General features: G+C 42.1%; 1 protein-coding gene across 3 annotated transcripts in view; it reads right to left on the bottom strand.

The window, feature by feature from the left end:
• The window catches only part of sptan1 (spectrin alpha, non-erythrocytic 1), a 64,517-nt gene extending 43,588 nt beyond the window's left edge, over positions 1-20,929 (bottom strand). For all 3 annotated transcript variants that reach the window (XM_080046707.1, XM_080046708.1, XM_080046709.1), the window contains exons 1-10: positions 20,850-20,929; positions 9,048-9,284; positions 8,487-8,612; positions 7,111-7,251; positions 5,579-5,859; positions 4,274-4,418; positions 2,554-2,708; positions 1,524-1,659; positions 887-988; positions 2-139 (exon numbers count right to left, since the gene is read on the bottom strand). In XM_080046707.1, the coding sequence (XP_079902833.1) occupies positions 2-139; positions 887-988; positions 1,524-1,659; positions 2,554-2,708; positions 4,274-4,418; positions 5,579-5,859; positions 7,111-7,251; positions 8,487-8,612; positions 9,048-9,281 (1,458 nt within the window). In that variant the 5' untranslated portion in view covers positions 9,282-9,284; positions 20,850-20,929. The remainder of the gene's footprint in view (position 1; positions 140-886; positions 989-1,523; positions 1,660-2,553; positions 2,709-4,273; positions 4,419-5,578; positions 5,860-7,110; positions 7,252-8,486; positions 8,613-9,047; positions 9,285-20,849) is intronic.
• Between the last annotated feature and the right edge of the window lie 708 nt (positions 20,930-21,637).

Here is a 21,637-nt window from a genome sequence, read left to right as displayed (position 1 = left end):
CCTCTTGTTTGCTCATCCAGTTGTCCACCTGCTCAGTGTCTCTGTAGAAGAGCTGCAGGTCCATGCACTGCTCATACTGCTGTCTGCGCAGCTCCCACAGCTCCAGCAGAGACTCCTTCTCCTCCGTCAGGATGCCCAGCTACACACAGCACACCAAGGGGAAACAGGGTCAACGTTAAAGGTGAAGTAAGCCATTTATTTATGTTAAATCGCTCTATATTCATATCACTTATATAGGGTGCACGTTTTATAACTCCCATCTCTCAGTCACCCGCTCTGCATGTAATCAGCAAATAAACTTTTCTGGGATCCCACTACTGATAACCAATCAGAAGAGAGAACGCTACAAACCGGCACCTGTCTCACTGCCAGTGCACACGCAGAGCGACAGATGGGTGAATGTTTATGCGCCTACAATGGCGGAGCAGGTAAAAATCCTTCCCAATGTCTGTTTTGATGGTTTTTATCATGTTTTATTGCACTTATGGATCTGAGATGATGCTAGATAACTTGCTGCTTGAAGACCGCAGTGCATTAATGTGGTGACGTAGGGATGAGGGAGGGGACTGCTAACTGCAGTCACTCAGTGTGTTTACATGCAGGCTAATAATCGGGTAAATAAACGAATAAGACTTCAACAGGACTTGTAAAATGCATGTAAACACCTTTATCCGATCTACTTCGCACACAAATCGTCACATTAACGGACAAGCAAAGTCGGATAAGAACACCTAGATAACTCGTTCATAGTCGGCATTCTCTCTGCATGTATATAGGGATCGGACATCACATATCGGAGTTTGCTTCTGCGCCTGCTCGAGAATCCCTGCGGAGGATTTCACAAGGAAGTGGAAGGAGACAACGTAAAAAAAAAAATCAGTCCTACCTTTTCTTTGACCTCGTCAGAGGCGTAGTGTCCTGTGTTGAGCAGAGCCTGGCCGGCTTCATCAGTGGATCTGAAGCTGTCCTCATGGGCATCAATCTCTCCCTGGGAAACACACAAGAACAGTCATTCATCAACTGTACTTTGCTGCTTTTCTATGGATGAAACAGATGGATTGGATTTGTTCTTCAGCTTTTAGGAGGTCACCAATTATGCAAAATGTTTTTCCACCTTTAATATGGGTCCCACAGTGTGACTCCCAAACTATGAGGAAAAAAAACTACCCTCTCTCTTCACCTCCACGTTTCTGGAAAACTGTGTTCAAAAACCCCAGTCAGATGTATCTCCCCTCATGACATCATAAGGGGAGAAGCCTAATTTAGCACTACCTCCTACCTGTGATAAACCACACCCCCAGGTACTCCTGATCTCTAACTGGCAGTTAGATTGAAACCAGTAGTCAGATTCAGGGCCAATCAGAGCAGACTTCACTATGACAGCAGTTTCTAGTAGAAACCCAAAGTACAATTTCAACCTAAAACGGAGCAGAATATGTGACCTTCAAAGAGGGGGGAAAATCTCAAATGATCCTTCCCCTCCCAGATGCTTTGGCCCTGGGGTGTTCTCAGAGACTGTATACCTTGTGCTCCTGGTGGCGGTCCAGCAGGGCCTCGGCTCCGGCCACGTCATTGGCCAGCTCGTCAGCGTTGATCAGGGCTTTCATCTCCGTCACCCAGCTGGTCAGGTCCCTGAAGTCAGCAGTGAAGCGCTGCAGCCTGAAGGAGACAGAGGGCCCGAGTGAGCAGGCAAGCTAACGGCTAACTCCGCTCATATCTGCTTATTGAAAAGCACTTCTCATATTCAGATCATTTTTTTTTCTTCTTAAAGCTTAATCAGCACATTTGAAGTATTGTACAGTGAACAGCAATGTGGGCCAGCAGACAAATTGCCATACAAATACATTTAAAACATTATGGTACACAGAAAATAAAGAATCTCCACATTCCATTATGAATGTTTCATTGATGATTCATTAGTGAATTAGCTTTGGTAAAGTGTACTATTACACAAAAATGACATTTTCTTTCACTATTACTGCAACTACGGTACTGGTTTCATGACTGGATAAAGTCAATGTGTGATTTGATGAGCTGTCAGTCTCATAATCGGGTAAATAAACGAATAAGACTTCAACAGGAGTTGTGAAATGCATGTAAACACCTTTATCCGATCTACTTCGCACACAAATCGTCACATTAACGGACAAGCAAAGTCGGATAAGAACACCTAGATAACTCGTTCATAGTCGGCATTCTACCTGCATGTATACAGGATCGCATATCTCACGTCAGAGGTTGCGTTCTGCGCTTGCTCCAGAATCCCTGCGGAGGATTTTACAAGGAAGTGGAAGGGGAAGACGTAATAAATAGTAGTGTTGTTGCCGAAAAGGAACCGGATGTGGCTCTATAACCACTTGTTGAAAGGGCCACAGCGCCACCTAGCGTAGCGGAGTCAGCCATGCTCCGGCCGTTTATCGAATATTTGAAAGGCTCATATATACTCAGACAAGTGATGCGGTCCGTTTGAGTGGCAAGTACCGGTATATGTCTTAATCCAATCTAGTTGTCCCACGAGTCTAGTGTCAAACTGTGTGTTGTATTGTATTGTACCGGTAGGAGTCGTTGAGGCGGGCGTGGCGCTCTGCGGCCAGCGTGCGGATCTGTTCCCAGTTGGTGATGAGCTCGTCTTTCTTCAGGTGGATCTGTGAGGCGTTCTGAGGATGAGTCTGCTGCAGCCGCTCTGCATCTCCCCCCAGTGTGTTCACCTGAGACACAACAACACAAGATTTATTACTTTTATTCTCTTCCTCAATGTCTTTTTACCTAGCACCTATTAATCTCGTCCGTCTGTCTGTCTGTCTGTGTGTGTGTGTATATACACTCAACAAAAATATATTCGCAACACTTTTGTTTTTGCTTCCATTTTTCATGAGATGGACTTAAAGATCTAAAATTCATTCCAGATACACAATTGTACCATTTCTCTCAAACATTGTTCACAAATCTGTCTAAATGTGTGATAGTGAGCACTTCTGCTTTGCTGAGATAATCCATCCCACCTCACAGGTGTGCCACATCAAGATGCTGATCTGACATCATGATTAGTGCACAGGTGTGCCTTAGACTGTCCACAATAAAAGGCCACCCTGAAATGTGCAGTTTTGTCTCACAGCAAAATGCCACAGATGCCACAAGCATTGAGGGAGCGTGCAATTGGCATGCTGACAGCAGGAATGTCAACCAGATCTGTTGCTCATGCATTGAATGTTCATTTCTCCACCATAAGCCGTCTCCAGCAACTTCGCACAGCCATTGAAGAGGAGTGGACCAACATTCCACAGGCCACAATTGACAATCTGATAAACTCTATGCGAAGAAGATGTGTTGCACTGCATGAGGCAAATGGTGGTCACACCAGATACTGACTGGTTCTGAGTCCCCAGACCCCCAATAAAGCAAAACAATGCACATTTCAGAGTGGCCTTTTATTGTGGACAGACTAAGGCACACCTGTGCACTAATCATGATGTCAGATCAGCATCTTGATGTGGCACACCTGTGAGGTGGGATGGATTATCTCAGGAAAGCAGAAGTGCTCACTATCACACATTTAGACAGATTTGTGAACAATGTTTGAGAGAAATGGTACAATTGTGTATCTGGAATGAATTTTAGATCTTTAAGTCAATCTCATGAAAAATGGGAGCAAAAACAAAAGTGTTGCGTTTATATTTTTGTTGAGTATATATATATATATATATATATATATATATATATATATATATCTTTTTGTATATGTGTTTTTTGATTAGTATGTATTATTTTGATTGTACTTGCTGCTCGTATGTGTTTTGTTAAAGCACTTTGTAAACCATTGTTTTTAAAAGGCGATATATAAATAAAAATATTATTATTATTATATAATAATACCACAAGCATTAATACCAGCTATTTACCGGCATGTCTGTTGTGTATAGAGTCGAGGAGAGAATGATCAACCCCTCTATGAACATTTTAATGTTTTAAAAAGTTTTCCCCAAGTGCTGTCAAACAGAGCAATGACTTTTTAAACACAGCTTTTCCAAACATCCTACTTTTATTTTTGGATGATGACATTATTCTACTTTGCACAGGTATGTGTAGCACAGATACAGTTCCTCCCTCCTGTCTCCCATGTTTGGTCACTGTCTTTTTATGTTTCTTGGCAGGGTGTAACTGTACACAGAATTTTGTTGCGCTGAAACATGTGCAATGACAAAATAAAGTTAAAGTAGATTGATCATTCTGTCCTGAAGTGTCCATGTGGACATTGTGTGAGTGGTGTCCTTGCCTTGTCCTCCAGAGCAGCCAGGTCTCTCTCCAGACCCTCGTGTTTGCGGAGCAGAGCCTGCACACTGGCCAGGTCACGACCAAAGTCATCCGACGCCATCAGCTGCTCCTTCTCTTTGATCCAACTGATGGTCTCATCCACGTCCCTGTTGTACGGGTCAAACACACACAGGTTTGGATTTAAGAGATAGAATAATGAACTTTTATTTGCATAGCCCCTTTTCATACAAGAAATGCAGCTCAAAGTTCTTTACAATGGGGCGCTCCGGTGGCTTAGTGGATAGTGCGCGTACCATATCGGCTCCGGCCTTCGTTGCAGTGGTCGCGGGTTCAAATCCGACCCGTGAACCTTTACTGCAGGTCATCCCCCCCCCCCCCCTCTCTCTCTCTCTCTGTCTCCGCATTTCAACTCTGTCCCTCCAAACTATCTAATAAAGCTTGAAAATGCCAACAAAACAAATATCTTAAAAGTTCTTTACAATATAGAAATAGTCAAGTAGAGTGAACATCAGCTGTGGATGTGCGTCATCAAAATGGCACTCATCGATTGGCCAGTCAGAGTGCAGCCTGTGTAGCAGATGAAAGTCTAAAAAACGCCAAAAATACATGCCAGTTTTAAAGCCTGACGTGAGAGATCAAATTGGAGTAAACAAGAACTGTTTGATTGATAACTAGGACGTTACAACACCACCTACCTCTGTCTTTTATTACTTTCTTACCAAGAGGCCCCCCACATTTTAGATTCTTAAAAAAGTATTCAAAGTGCGTCTTATACACCGGATTTAACAGAACTTACAAGCGCTTGTTATATTTGAACAGAAACTATCCCTACATTCCAATCCCCATACTATCTGCTATTTAGTATGGTAGAACAATAAGATTTAGGATATCCCGATTCTCGTGGGCAGATTTAGTATGGTTTGAAATACCTGAAGGTCCTACTACATTCTACATCAGGCCGAGATTTTTAGTGTCGAAAACAGCATGCTATTTGGGAAATTCTGACCCACAATCCAGTGCGCACCGGAAGTGATGTCACATCAACGTTGCCTCCATATGAAAACAAACGGGGATGTGACGGATATAAAAGCAAGAGGCAAGATCAAGGCGCAATGTTATGATGAAATAAATAAGTAAAAGTATGTCCCAAGTGTATTCCTACTGCATCCTAATTAGATTATTTTTATGATCAGATGTATGTAGAAAAAAGAAAGAGTATGCGATTTTGAACGCAGGGACAGTGTCTGAAACTCTTCCCACAGTGAGAAAAAGGGCTGTCCCGTGTGACGTTCCTTTATCTTTTTACCTGTTGAAGCGCTGCACCTCGGCCGCCCCAAACAGCCTGCCCTGCCTCTGCTGGGCCAGGCCCTTCAGGCGCTGCCAGGCTGCATTGACCTCCTCCTGCTTGCGCTCGATGAGCTCCTGCTCTGGGTGGCTCTCCTGGCTCAGCCGGGCGGCCAGCTGGTTGACCTCGTTGACGCGCTCCTCGTGGGCAGCCAGGTCCGTCTGGAACTCCTCAAACTTCTTCTGCAGCAGCTCCACATGCTCCAGGTCCTGGCCCAGCTCCTCTGAGGTGGCCATGGTCTCCTGCAGGGGGATCAAATGACATCAGTACTAGGGCTGGAACGCTAAACCAACTCACCATTCCATTTGTGTGACGATGTTGACCCATGATTCGTTACATACAACAATTTTTTTAAATTTGAAAAGCGTTTGAAGTGATTAAACACTTGCGTTTACTAATTAATATTACTTTCCATTTTCTACCACCGTTTAAATCATTACGTTTCATTTAAAAATGTTCGAATAAGGTAGCTAAGCATAAAGATAAAAGCCATATTAATTACTAAGCATAAAGATAACAGCCATATTAATTACTAAGCATAAAGATAAAAGCCATATTAAAAGGGACACTGTGTAACATTTTAAGTAATGTATTAGCTAAAATCAATATCCTCATTCATAAATATGTCCTCATTGGTGTAAAATCACCTCTGCCAAAAATCTGAATTATCCTCCTGAGCAGAGAATTACAAATATTAATATTGCATTTTGTACATTGAGCAGGCAAGTCTTAAGGAGGCATCCATGTTTTTGGAATGTCATCAGGTGCATTGTTTAAAATTTAGAATTGTTCTTGTCCTTGAGGGCCACTGTAGCTTCTGTTATTATTCAAAAGGGGTGGGGTTACCCAGGGAGTGTTGCATTCTAGAACTTTGTAGAACTTTCTTGATGATGTCATATTACACACTGCACCTTTAATTCAAGGATTGATTCAAATGACTGAGGAAGCTGATGATTCATTATGGCTGAATGATTTAGGGAGAAGTTATTCTTCTTTTCAGCTCTTTTTTTAACCTGTAAATATGACTTTATGTCGTCTGTCCACCTGTTTTATCACTTTCTTTTATCGTTTTTTCCTTTTAACTTGTTCGAAATAAACAAATGTACAATTCAAAAATGAATTCAAGGCCGCCCCGTGGATCGGTAACGTTTGCAGCAGCTTATCCCTCTGTTAATGGGGCGACCGTGGCTCAGGTGGTAGAGCGGGTCGGCCAATGATCTAAGGGTTGGCGGTTCAATCCCGCCCTGCCACCTGTGTCATGGTTGTTGTGTCCTTGGGCAAGACACTTCACCCGACTTGCCTGGTGTATGACTGCTGTATGTTTGAGGTGGTGGTCGGAGGGGCCATAGGCGCTGAATGGCAGCCACGCTTCCACCACCGGTATGACTGTGTGTGAATGAATGGCACCTAGAACCCTGTACAGCGATTTGAGTGCCTAGAAAAGCACTATATAAATGCAATCCATTATTATTATGTAAAGGGTTTAATCTGACCTTGTCACTGATCCAGTCCAGGGCGTCTTCACACTCCCTCAGGTACTGCAGCAGCTTCTGGGCCTGCAGCAGACGCAGGCCCTTCTCCTTGGTCTTCATCAGCAGCAGGTCCCACAGCCGGTGCAGCTCCTCCAGACGGCTCTACACGCAGCACACAGGGACAGGCGGTGAGAACACGGTTATTTTTCTTCCCATGAACGATTTTTATTGAGTTTTTTTACATTTTAGAAACAAACAAACAATCACAACCCCCACCCACCCCACACAATCCTTCGGAAAATATATATATATATAAAAAACATAATGAAAAGTACAAGATAGATATAACAAATACACATTACTAACAAATGGGTAGAGACCTAAGCTTATTAAAATAAGAAATAAAGGGGCGCCACCTACACTCAAATGTATTACCAGAACCTCTTAAAGAATATTTCATTTTTTGAGAACAAATGTAAAGTAGAAAGAGAAAGGGCAAATGGATATAGGATAATAAGAACAACAGGAGACATGACATCACTCAGTAACGTTTACATGCAAAGTGAAGTCCAGCTATATGGTTCTAAATCGACTAGGGCTAATTAATTGGACTGTTGTCCCAGTGAAAAGCACGGGAGGGGAATCCATGTATTGACCAAAGTATGCCTGGCTCCTCTTTGATCGGTAGCTTTCAGCTTTTTAATTATTAGGCCCTTTTCTGCTTGACCCATTACATCACATAACAAACAATTGGCTACTTTTTTTAGCAAGTGGCTAACGGTTAAGGAGCAGCAAACTAGTACCATGTCGAACGGTAATATGGATAACCTTAGAATCCTGTATACTTTATTGTTTGTTCAAATGAGATGTTGCTTCTTCTGTTAGCATTGAATACTATTCGGCTTCTTATCAGTTGATCACATTATCTGGGTGTTCTCCACTTTGAGAACTGTGATTTTAGTAGGATTTCAGTTTGACCGACATGTTATGGAAACGTACTGGTGGAAGTGTTTCCTATGAATAGAATAGAATGTCTTTCTAGAGATGGCCACCAAAATACATGTTCAGAAGCAGCATTCCTGTGGGGGAGCTGACCCTTATGAAGTCCATTAAATGTCATTTTTATTTCCTGACAGTGACAAGAAGGGGATAGCTGCTTGGCAAAAAAAGAAGCTGGTTCTGGAAGAGTTTTCACAGCACCCAAGAGTCACACACTTCATCCACAACCTACTGTGATATACTCAGCCATATTGACACTGGTTACTACAGGCCTCTGTGTCGTCCGGTAAGGCGTGTACGACTGAATTGTGACGGAGCAGGTTAACAGTGGACCAGATAAATATGCTGATACATATAACAGTACCGGTAAGCACATCTCCATCATTGTGTGTTCTTACTCGAATGGTCTCGGAGGCAAAGTGTCCCTCGTTGATCATGAGGTTTCCGGTCTCGTCCAGTTTGATGATGGCCCCGGCGTTGGCCTGAACTTCAGCTTCAAAGGCCTGGTGTTTCTGCAGCTTACCCTGTGGTGGTACACACATGATACATACAATGTCAAACTTATGTTCAATAATATACATACAAAGAACATCATGAGCTTATAGTGAAGGGAGACTCAAACGTTTTACCAAAATACTCGACAGGAACCTCAAATCTAAATGAACTCAATTGTATCTATGAGAATTGTGGAACAGTCCCCCAATTGAGAGTCAAATGCCTCGTTTCCACCGAGCAGTGCGGCCCAGTCCGCTACCATGTCATCTATGCGCGTGCTTGTGTCGGCTCATTAGCATCTGTACCATGCCCAAGCACACCTCTCCTGACAGTTCTGTGCGGGAGGAAGTGTACCGTGCTTGAGTACTGAATGGAGCACTCAGATGCATCAGGTACAGATGGCCTAGTGTGAATGCGCACAGGGTTCAGATACACAGAGGAACATAGAAAGCATGAAGACCCACCTGCAGGTTGGAGGGGTCCTTGTAGTTCTCATCAGAAGCGATCTGGAGCTTCTCCTGGATCCACTTCTCCAGCTCGTCAGCATCTCGACGGAAGAACTGGAAGCGGTAGGAGTCCTCCAGCTTGGTGCGTCTCATCACAGACAGGTCTTTGAAGCGCCGGTAGCGGTCCAGCACCTGCTGCCGGCGCTCCTGGATGTCCTCCGCTGTCTCCAGCACCTTCCCTGACGCGTCCATGTTCTGGAAAACACACCAGACAAGACGGTTTTAGAAGAAGTGAACATAATATAACAGTTTGGTTTTGAACTAGATCCATGGCAGATCAGCGCTGTGCAGTAACGCCAACGAAAGAGTAGAAAAAAAAAATGCTCCTCAAATATTGACATTATTGATTACAACGACTCAATTAAAGGAGAAGTCAGACCATCTCGTCTATGCAGTGGAATAGCTCCTCTTGTAGAGTGCATTTGAATAGATGACATTGACATGGCTGTCATCTATGACAGATGAAGGCTTTTCTCAAATCAATATGGGTTTCATCAGTGAGTAGAAAAGCTGACAGGGAAACAAACTAAACATAGGGGCTTATATGTGTCCTCAGACCTTAATCTTCCACAACTTCTCCTTTCACCGAGACTTGGGGAGTGGATGAGGCAGTAACAACACTCCCTGCGTTCCAAGACCCATACTTCCCTACCATTTAGTATGCCAGAAAGAGATTTAGGATGTCCCAATTCATGCAGGTCAATTGTAGTATGCTGAAAATACATAAATGCCCCACTAACTCCAATTGCATTTTGCAGTATTCATATTAATTCTTGACATTTCTCGACATAATGAAAAAAAAATCTTCTTTATCTGATTTTTTTTTCTCTCCGGTGGCCCTAAAACTCTTCTGTACTTTAGTATGTAGTGTAGTAAAAAGAAAAAGTATGTGATTTGGAACGCATGGACTGTTTTGCCTCAACACAAATGTCCCATCCTGTCTCCAGCAGAGCAAAACAAAGGAGGCCACAGCAGCTGAAACAGTCAAATGCCAAAGAGGGGTAGGGTGGGGTGGGGTTGGGGGGTGGGGGGGGGTCGGAAATTCCACATGCATGCGAACAGCAACCGGGCTTCAGCTACACAATGAGATCACTGCAGTCAGCTCCTCTGGCCGCTGGGTCTCGACAAACTGTTTGGCTATAATGTCTAAAAAGACTGTTATAAATGTCAAGACATTTAACAGGGATCCAAAGCTGCATGGTTTCTTTCAACTAAGCAATCAGTAAGCGCTGAGATGGAAAACACATTCAGAAAGTCTCAATAAATTAAACTCATTTAAGGAGCGACATTTAGTGGTTCAATGCCCCTTCACTTATGCAAGTCCTTAACAGCTTTATTAATGAATGCGAGACACTAGACTGTTGTCTATGTTGCTTCCATAACATGTCTTCTTTCGTACTTCAAATCAAAAAGGTTCAAAATGCACATTAAGGTTTTTATTTGACTAAACCTTGTCTATTTGCGTCTGTATATTTCTTATGTAAAACCATCTTTAAACAGCCATTTTCTCAACATTAGTTTTTTTTAAATACTCTGAACCAAAAATCTCAACTTCTTAAGCACTAAGATCAACTAAACTTTCCATAATCATTCTTAGCACTATTCTGAAGGTTGTTACAGAAGGATATGTTCTAATCCCTGCGTTCCAAATTGCATACTATTTCTTTTTTCTACTCTACAAACTACATCTGATCATAAAAAGAATGTAGTTAGGATGCAGTAGTACACTTGGGACATACTTTTACTTTTTCATCATAACATTGCGCCTTGATCATGCTGTTTTCAACACTAAAAATCTCAGCCAGGATGTAGTAGACATCCGGGTATTTCTAACCATACTAAATCTGGCCACAAGAATCGGGACATCCTTAATCTTTTTTTCTACCATACTAAATAGTAGATAGTATGAGTATTGGAACACAAGCTATGTTTTTCATTGTCTGATTTATGAGACATTTTCTTCTTAAAAACATAATGAAAATGCATTTTAAAAGACCTGTACATGTATTTTCTGTATATAAAATGAAAAAAGGCTGAATCCAAAAACTGTTCAGTAAAAATGTTGTACACTAATATCTTGTCAATTTTAAAAAAGATTTAAGCTCTGGCTTTATCCAACATCTGTTTTTTTTTTTTTAAAGCTGGGGTGGAGGATTTGGGGAGAAAATGGCAGTTGGGATAGAGATTCAAATCCAAATACCTCAACCGCTCCACTTGTTCTCTTTGGTCCCTCCCCTATGCTCCCTCCCTGACACGCTCTACACCAATAAAGTTGTGCCAAAGTAAATGGACAGTCCCAACAGCCAATAAGAACAGAGAATCGGAGCCTCGCTCTGATTGGTCAAAGTGTACAGCTCATGTTAACTTTGACCAATCAGAAATCATATTCCCCAGCTTTAATGTACGCATAATCATACTAGAAAATGTGCAATTTTATTCAAACATTTCTGGGGGTAAAAATGTAATTCACCTGCAGTGTCTGGCCTTAAAAAAGATGAATAACTTAACAGAGGATGAGAGAGAAAGACACAGACATTGATCTGAACTAAACCAAGGTCAACCCAACCCCAGCTGAGTGCAGGATGGGGGGGGGGGGCTGAATGGAGATGAACAGGGGTGTTTTTTTTGTCGATGCTGCGGACAGTGAGACAACAAAGCCACAGACGAGATGTGAGTCTGAATGGGGGAGGTTTAATGGTAGTCAGCAGTGGCAATGGGCTTTTTAACCAGGAGGCACCCAGAGGCTTTTCAACACTAAGCAAAACATCCTAGTGTGAGTGAGTGCACAAACACACAACAATCTAGCATCACGGATATATACACACTATAAGCCCATTAGAGGCATCCACCATCCACCCACTGCCTGGAAAAGGGAGTGACCAGCAGAATGTTCCCCCTCCCCCCATCCGCTCCACTTCACACAGACAGGCTTAAATCATCTCAGGGATTTAACTGACCGAGGTGGTTCTGCACGGAACATGTACTGTGTTCGGAAAGCCGTCCTCCCTCCTACATACTCAACATCTATATACCACATACTGTCTACTTAAGAGATCGATTGTGTATGTGAGGTGCATCGAAACATTCACACTGAAGTATACTCAAGCAATAAAGAATTTCTTCTTCTTCTTCTTATAAGATTCCGGCCGTTTCGACATGTTAGATATAGAACTAGATTTTTTACACAGAGTCCTGTGTTGTGCAGGAAATGCAGAAAGTGTAAATAAAGAATTTAAAAAATGGAATTGTCGTTAGAAAAGACGCAATGCATTGTGGGGCGGTTGAGTAGGAAAAGTATCCAATCGATCCCTACCCAAAATCTTCCCGGAAGTTAGTACTCATCCGGGCAATTCTCGCATACCCAAACTCGCATGCCCAAACCGTCACATACTCAAATTGAAGTCAAAATGAGTATGAGTAGGACGTTAGTATGGCTTTCCGAACACAGCCATGGAAGCAGAACGGAGACACACAACTTAACTGACACCACATAACAACGCCCATTTGACATTTTCTGCCTGTTTGACACACGCACATGAAAAATAGAAAAAAGTGACAGGAGTCTGACAGACACTGCTGGTTAATCTCATTGGTTAAACAGACAGGATATCACCATCCTGGACACAGGGACACAGGGGATCTGGATTGTTCTAGTCAACCCAGATGAGCAAGCTTTAAAAAAAAAAGGACAGCATGAATGAGCTCATAGTCTTCTTCAGCCTTTTATCTGTTTACAGAGCAAACATCAATGAGCTATAGAGAGCACTGGGCTTTCAGAATGATACTGCCGGGAGAGTCCAGCAGCACAATCCCTACCATTTCTAAAATCACGTTCTAAGTTATTTCACATCCATGTGTTTCTTTTTTTTCTAATCTCCTTAAAAAAAAACTGAAATATGGAACACATCCATTTTTGTTTGAATTTAAAATGCGGTGTCCTCTGCGTGGTAGAGCAGTGTTAAACGTTGACTTGACAATGGACTTGCTTTTTTGGTCTCACAAGTGTTATGGTACACCAAAGTTAGCGTTACACTTCCCATAGGGTCTGTTCAAACCCTAACTGACTTTTGAGTCACACATTCACAAGACACTCGATGCCGTCTCTGGCCATGAGCGACGGTATGGAAAAGACAATGACACAGCAAATTGTTTACAAGCATCATGCGAGTGACATCCTATCAGCTCAATGTGAAGATCACCATTCTTATAAGAGGACTTACTTGTTAGTACCTTCGGAGCCAAGGGAACCAGAGGGCCAAATAGAAGAGATCGGGTTCAATCCAAGATCTGATAATAATCACAATGGAACTTAAAAAGACCTAAACCGAATCCATGTGAAAAACAAGGCTAACGTTAGAGCGTGGTTACCGACAGCTCTGTGACGCGCCTACATACAGCCCTGCTACTGCTGATAGCGCTCCCCTCCATCTTGTGTCAGTAGATAACAGCTCTCCCTCTCCTCACCTCACTGAGGGGGCGTTCAAACACCCACACACACTGTATCAGCCAGCACTACTCTCAGCTTCCATCCCAATAATGGCTGCAGTCATACAACCTCTACTCCATCTAACACACTTATGGGCATAAGGAAATGCTGAGTGGCAACTCTGAAAATATGCCACCTGCATGTGACTCTCAAAGTCCTCACCCTACCAGAGTCCAATAGTCCACTATGACAGGCACAGAATCAGCAGTGCAAAAGACTTTCTCTGTTTGAAGTTGTGCAGGGAAGCCCAGTCACTAGCCTTCAGCACCAAGCAAAGATCATATCACTTTAAAACCAGGTGAATCCAATTGAAACGATTCTCAAAGAGCCACTGCTCATAAAGAGACATATGTTTGGATACTGTGTGATTGCATGCTGCTTCTAAGTGCTGAGAGGAAGCTTGCTCTGCCAGCAGATAACACACATACGTGTGTAGGAGGATGGAGGCCGGACTATAGCTATTATTAGGCACATTAAAACGGCTGTGAACATTGCCTGGATTATTAATCAAAAAGCCTGTACCAAGGTGAATGCATCATTCCTGGTAGAAACACATATCCTCCCAACCCATACAACATACTATGCACACACACACACAAACAACTGTTACACTGATCCAGTCACGCCTCAGGGGTGTAGAGGTTTGTGAACAACTAACTGTCCGTAATATGTGTGCGCTAAAAAGAAAACGGTGTTATTAATACACAGCCTGGACTCTGTAAACAGCATTTAGCTACGGTATTCAGCACACACGCAGTACTGACATGTACCGGGGATCATGAGGAGATATTCACTGGAGTTTGACAAAAAAGTGATTTTCACATCAATGGGCATTGCTGTTGATATGAAGCATTCTTGACACTCTCTTAGAGCAGACAGCATCCCTGTGTTCCAAATCACATACTCTTTCTTTTTACTACACTACATACTAAAGTACAGAAGAGTTTTAGGGCCACAGGAGAGGAAAGGAAGATTTTTTTTTTCATAATGTCAAGAATAAAGACGAATACTTCAAAATTCTATTGGGAGTTAGTGGGGCATTTATGTATTTTCAGCATACTACAATTGACTTGCATGTATTGGGACATCCAAAATCTTTTTCTGGCATACTAAATAGTATGGAAGTATGGGGATTGGAACGCAGGGTGTGTTTCCAGTAGATCCATGGGTTGAATTGACTTTCCCTCCATCCTCTGTTTTCACCAGACGTTTACAAGAGAGAGTGGGATGATGTCACTAAACAACTCCCAGCAGTAACCATAGTGACCCATCTGTTCTAACAGGGCTCACACACTGACGCCATCCTGGGACCATGGAAGCTAGTGGAATGTACAGGAAATGGGAGAGTCTCACTACACACTAGCCAAGCCCATTTCCTTCTACTCTGGGACAGAGCAGAGAGGAGGAACCATAGAACGTTTCCCTTTCCGCAAATGCAATTTAAAAAACCTGGAGCTGTCTAACCACCATTGGCTTTGTTTTACTTTACGGCATGTTCAGCCAGAATTAAACCCTGCGTTTCAGGACAGACTTTTTCTTTTTACTACACTACATACTAAAGTACAGAAGAGTTTTAGGGCCACAGGAGGGGGGACAAATCACATAAGGAAGATTTTTTTTTATTCATTATGTCGAGAAATCTAACATCCTAAATCTTTTTCTGGCATACTAAATAGTAGGGAGGTATGGGGATTGGAATGCAGGGAAAGTATTTATGTGGAATGAATTGAAATAATACAAAGTGTTTTCCCCTTAAAATGACTAAAGGCATTTCAAAGACAGTTACAGTGTGCACTTCTGTAAACTTACTGAAAGGTGCCTGGGCCATCACTCTCATGCATGTATCAGACTTTTCTCTGTGCTGTATGAGCCGATAAGTTGTGTTGCCACGGTGATGTGGAGTTTTAAACTAGTCTAGCTTTGCAGAGCACTTCTTTCTGTTCAGCTAAATATCCCCATAGAACCGCACTGCGTTTATTATCGCCACAGGTTAAATGTCGGTTTGCTGCTGCTCGTTTCCCGCGTACATGCCGTAGTCGCGCGCAGCGCGGGACGGTCGCGCGCGCAGAGCCCCCGACACAGAGCAGCTGATAGTCTGAGCAGAGAGAAACGCTTGGAGACATATGTGCACATTTATTTACCGCAAATCACGGCCTTTCGCGCATTTCTGACCATGAAAAATCACACATCGCGCTTGCTAGTACATTAATTGTGCAGCACTAAAAATAAAAAAAATAAAGATTTAATTTTTTTTTTTTTTTGGTCGGTCAGTAGTCAAGGCGGGGGGCCGGTTTTGCTAAGGCGGCCGCCTTAACTATAAAGCGCTGGGGGAAACACTGAGTTTATCCAACACAACTATTAGAATTCTCATGAGTCAATACAGCCCAATATGTCACGCACACAATTCACTAAAACTGACAATCAATAGGTGGAATTTGAAGCAACTTTAGTTAGTTGGCAAAACTTAAGCAAATTTGTAAAAACAAAAGATATTGAATTAGATTAGAATCTATAGCAAAAGACTGAATAAAACAACACATATTAAAGCGGGCAGCAGTAACCATGGCAATATCAATCTATTAATATTGACTGCGGAAAGACAACAGCTCCTCTTCCAATCAGTTCAACTATAGCTTCTAGTCCAACAGGCTTACAACCAGCAGGCATAAAGAAGCATGCAATTAAACATATCTAAAACCCCAATTCTGAAAAAGTGGGGATGTTATGTAAAATGTGAATAAAAACAGAATGTGATTATTTCCTAATCCTTTTCGACGTACACACTGCCGGACAAAAAAAAAAGTCAAATCAAATCAGTTTTATTTGTATAGCCCAATATCACAAATAGACATTTGCCTCAGTGGGCTTTACATTCCATACAGTACGACACCCTGCCCTTACACCCTTAGCTCGGCTGAGAAAAAACTCCCAGTAAAAAAACTTTTAAAGTTGCCACCAGGATTGTACTAAGCAAATAGGCAAGAGCCCTCCATCGGTCAAACACTGCAGTGATTAATATGTTTCAGATTGCGACAAGTTATTCAACCCTAACTGATGCAGTGAATAACTTCTTATTTCTTAAACAACCATGTCAGAAGACATACTGTGGTTTTGGAAAAAAGATGTCACTCTGCTTTAGAGGGGTGAAATTATTGGCCTGCATAAAACAAAGAAAACAACTAAGGGAAGATGAAACTACTAAAAAACTAAGAAACTACTAAAAATCCTGTTAAGAACTGTCCATTGCATTATTACGTTTATATAACGGTCCCAACTTTTTGGGCTTGTGTGTTTTCTGAAGGACTGCGTCGATACCTCAGTCTACTCTGTTTACCGGTAACAGAGCACACGTTATCTCCATGGAAAAGAATATGACATTAAATAAAAGACACACAGTCAAATCAACTAATATCTATTCATTCCACACTGGATGTATGACAACAATATAGTTATTGACTGATAAGCCGGGCGAGTCCTGGCTCTGTGTTAAACCAAGGCCACCCTAACACAACACAGACAAACGCATGCACAACAAGCAACTTACCAAATCCTCCTGACATTCAAATGAAACTATAAAAACACTGCATTGTTTTCATACTGACATATCATGAGTTGATAGTTTGACATGCAGGATGAAAATAAGAAAAGACAACCACTGCAAAAAGCAAAAAGCATACACACATGGGATTTCTCCACTCCGGGTCCTCAAGTATTCTTCTATCTTATATCAGAAGGGTACTACATCAATGGCATAGTGCAGCAAGGAGCTCACCTCTTTAGTAGAATACAGTCCTTTAACTGTCTGATGAAGAAGCAAAAATGTTCAGTGACTACGCAGCAGCACACAGACGCATTGCACCTGCAGTGAATGACTCCGCTGTATAGAAACAAGAGCCAGCCAAAGATGGAGCCCAGCCCCAATGCGTCTCTCTACCTCATATACCCCCCACCCCCGCCCTGCCTCAAGCCTTTACTCAGCAAAACATCACCACGGACACCCACCCACACACACATTCAATCTCCTCTCAAATACAATATCTACAATGCCTTATAATATATTGATATAAAATGGCAATTGTATACCCCCCTTTTTGTCAATGCTAATGTGTTTTCCCTGTGAATAATAAAGTTCTGGAGGCAAGAAAAAAATAAAAATAAGAAATGAATAAAGCAGCAGATAGCAGTAAGTATAGTCAAGCAGGATGATTGTTCAGGAAGCATTAGCCTCAAATGTCCTTTTTAAGTTCCAGCGGTCAATGCAATGAAGAATGTTACACTGTACATTTCAGATAGAAGCAACCGGACCCTGCGTTCCGAATCGCATACTTTCTACTATTTAGTATGGAAGAAAAAAGATTTAGGATGTCCCGATTCTTGTGGCCAGATTTAGGATGGTTAGAAAGACCCGGATGTCTATTAAATCCAGTCAAGATTTTTAGTGTTGAAAACAGCATCCTATTTGGGTGATTCTGACCCATAATCCAGTGCGAACCTGAAGTGACGTCACATCGACGCCGGAGCCTCCATATGAAAACAAACGGGGATGCAACGGATATAAAAGCAAGAGGCAAGATCAAGGCGCGATGTTATGATGACATAAATAAGTAAAAGTATGTCCCAATTGTGGCATACTGCATACTAACTACATTATTTTATCGTCAGATGTAGTATGTGTAGAATAGAAAAAATAAAGAGTTGGAGATTCGGAACGGAGGGTGAGTCTTCCATACGTGTCAAATGTCTGTAAAGTAGTTCATGTTAGCAGGTTGTGACCTCACAGACAGCCCTAGAGACAGAGAGGCCTACTTTCTATTTGGAACGAGGTACAATTAGGATGTACGGGGTTGAGAAGGGAAATATGTATGTTTCCTTATTCACTGTAGCACAGGACATCACGTATAGTCCATAAAGTATGTCTTCACAACATGCTGATCAGTTATCAATAACACTAACAAATGGCTGCTGAGCTGACCATGAAGAAACAACTGAGCCACCTCTCCTTGAATGGCCTAACAGCATTTTTGAAATATGTATTGGATTGTAGTGAATGTTGGGATAGGACTAATTTGCATTGTGCATACTTAAAAGGTGTTCCTTTGAAGAAGAGGAAAAGAGGCTCATGGCTGTGTGTCAGTTATAGCAGGGAAAACAATACACATATGACATGTACTTGTTAACTCACGATTAGAATTAAACCCCAGTAATATGAATCAGCGTATAACTCCTCTGAGAATGCTGTGTATTTGAGGCGGTATACAGCTTAAGGAGCTGTCCCATTTTGCTGCAATTTTTCAGTGCCTACTTTATACTGCGTAGGACAAAAGCAATAGGCTGCCTGTCTTGCCAAAGCACTCACTACCAGTCTGAGGGTCTGAGGAATCTATGGGTCAAAAACCTTCATCATCCAGGAGTTTACATCAACTAGCCAAGCAATATATGCAACAATAAAGATGTCGTCTTATCAAATGAATGACATTTGTCATTTGGTTCTGCTCAGGCCAATATTCTTCTGACAGTGTATACGAGTATAACAGTCGACTAACAAAAGCACTCGCTCTCTCAAATGGAAGAGCTGCGTAAAAAAGCATTCACTGAGGCCATCGCACATCAGGCCTACAAAAAACATGCAACATGAATATTTCAAATTGTAAGTGAACAGTGGTAAAATGTTGAGAGCACACACACACACACACACACACACACACACACACACACACACACACACACACACACACACACACACACACACACACACACACACACACACACACACACACACACACACACACACACACACACACACACACACACACACACACACACACACACACACACACACACACACAGAGGTTGAATGTGTTGTGTGGTATGAATTAATCTACAAGCTACTGATACCACTCTGTGTTAGGGGGTAGCTACTCTTAAGATAGCCTAATTAAAGGACATTTAACATAGGCTATTCAAATCCTTGGAACCCTAGCATTAGCTTAGTGTTCATGGTGAACTATATGTGATTCTCAGACAGTAGTTACTTTGGTACTCCATATAATTGACATCTTAGCCATCTTGTAGGCTGCATACTGCAATAGCCTCATAAGTGGAGGGACAGTTTGGTATGTGAAGAACTTGGCACCACCCCGACAAAGTCACTTGTCGAGACGGTGTGAGATAGCGCCTTCACGTTCAGCTGATTTCATTGTTCACGGAAGTAGTTATGCAAAGTACATATAGCAGCAGGCCTACACTATCTTTATGAAAACTGGATTTCGTCATGCTCTAATGTAATGACCAGGGTATGTTAGTTCATAGCCTTGGAAAACATGCAACACTAACTATTGAAAAAAAACAACGGCCACAACTGAGTGACACATGATTCGTGTGGTGGGGAATAGCCATCTTCAAAACATTTTTTCTTCCCTGTGGCCCCAACACTCTTCCGTACAAACAGCAGAGAACGTGTGAATTATTTACCATGACAGAAAAATGCAGGGTAATAAGAGGACCGACAGCTGGGGCCATATGTCCAAAGGTATTCAACTGGGCGGCTCCCTCTCGGACATGGCCGACACAGGCTACTGTAACCATCTACATAACCTTGGCATTCTTTGCATTTGATTCATTGATTTCAAACACATATAGGCCTAATGCTGTGCAAACTGCGTGGGAGCCGTTTTCAAAAAATAAATAAGAAGAGCGCATATATGATGTGGTGTGTGTGTGTGCAAATGTGTAGCATACATTGCAAAGTAGCGGACAAGCTAGCAGCTCGCAACAAACCTAGAAAGTCGAGGTTATTATTATCGTGAACATTTGAACTAAAAACGCACATTCAACGTTACTTTCGAGACGGAACAGATGTTAGTTAGGTGACGTAAACACACGTACATGTAAATACTTATTATGAACGTCTAGGTCGACCATTTATATTTGAATGCAACGCTTATAATGCGTCCATGAATGATGGGCGTCGATGCTAAATCATAAAGTAGGGTGGCTATTGTGAACAGTTAGATTATATCCAGCTCTCAGACAGCGTTAAAGGCAAACAGACAAGCTTTTGGCCCACCGTTCATTTGCTTTCAGTACTGTAAATATCATTGACAAAAGCAAAGCTTGCAGCTAGCTAACGTTAGCCTCCCAACTAGCGAATTCACGGCAGGATATTATACTCATTGAAATATCAGAATCGGGAAACTAGGAAAGCTCGTTCTACACTGCGCAATATATCTGTTTTAAAACGGACAACTCAATAATCATAAAGGCATTTTACATACCTCAGTCTGTTTCCGAAAGAGCTTGTGAAGTGGTAACTGTGCAGGCGGATCGACCGACGAAGGATGAGAGGCTGCCCTGGGATGGCTGTTTTTTTTGTTTTTTTTTTATCCCAACGTGACGTAATTTTCTGCAGCTGCACGGAAAGAGCCGACACATACCGGAAGTACCCGAAACCTTCACATTAAATGGGTTACATGCTACATGCCACCGTTATTTCTACACGGATTGCCGCACTCTGATATTTCTAAAATATTGAGAAATAACTTTTTTTCCTCCCAGTATTAGTAAGACAAATCGTCGATACAGCAGGACAAAATGACTTGTTTGCACATTGGTGGTAAAGCATAATGATATTAGTAGGCGACAGTAATCAGTAAAGTAACAAGTTACTATTTTAAGGAGTAACTAGTAATCAGTAATCGGATTACTTTTTTATAGTAATTGTGGCAACACTGTACATGACGATGCAAGGCTGGGTGTTGTTCTTCCTTCCTGGCTGACTGCTTTATTGCAGTGCAGCTGTTCCAGTAAACTGATCTTCAATGCCTATCAGTAATTAACATGGAGCTGCAAAGTCTGTCTTTAATTGTGAATAAAAAGCATGTCAGCCCTTCCATGACCTAACCATCAGTGGTGTCTGTCTGTGAGAACTCATTCAGCAGCCTCTCTATCAGCTGACTAGCACAAGGACTAAGCAGACAGGACTATGTTTGTGTTCATTTTTAACTGACCTAGGCTAATGGTTAACAGAAAATACACATTTACAAATCTGATCATATTTCTATTC

Source organism: Ammodytes marinus, assembly GCF_949987685.1.
Source record: "Ammodytes marinus genome assembly, chromosome: 18".
NCBI classification, from domain to species: domain Eukaryota; kingdom Metazoa; phylum Chordata; class Actinopteri; order Uranoscopiformes; family Ammodytidae; genus Ammodytes; species Ammodytes marinus.
The sequence above is the reverse complement of the archived record's forward strand: the minus strand, read 5'-3'. Positions and strand labels throughout refer to the sequence as shown.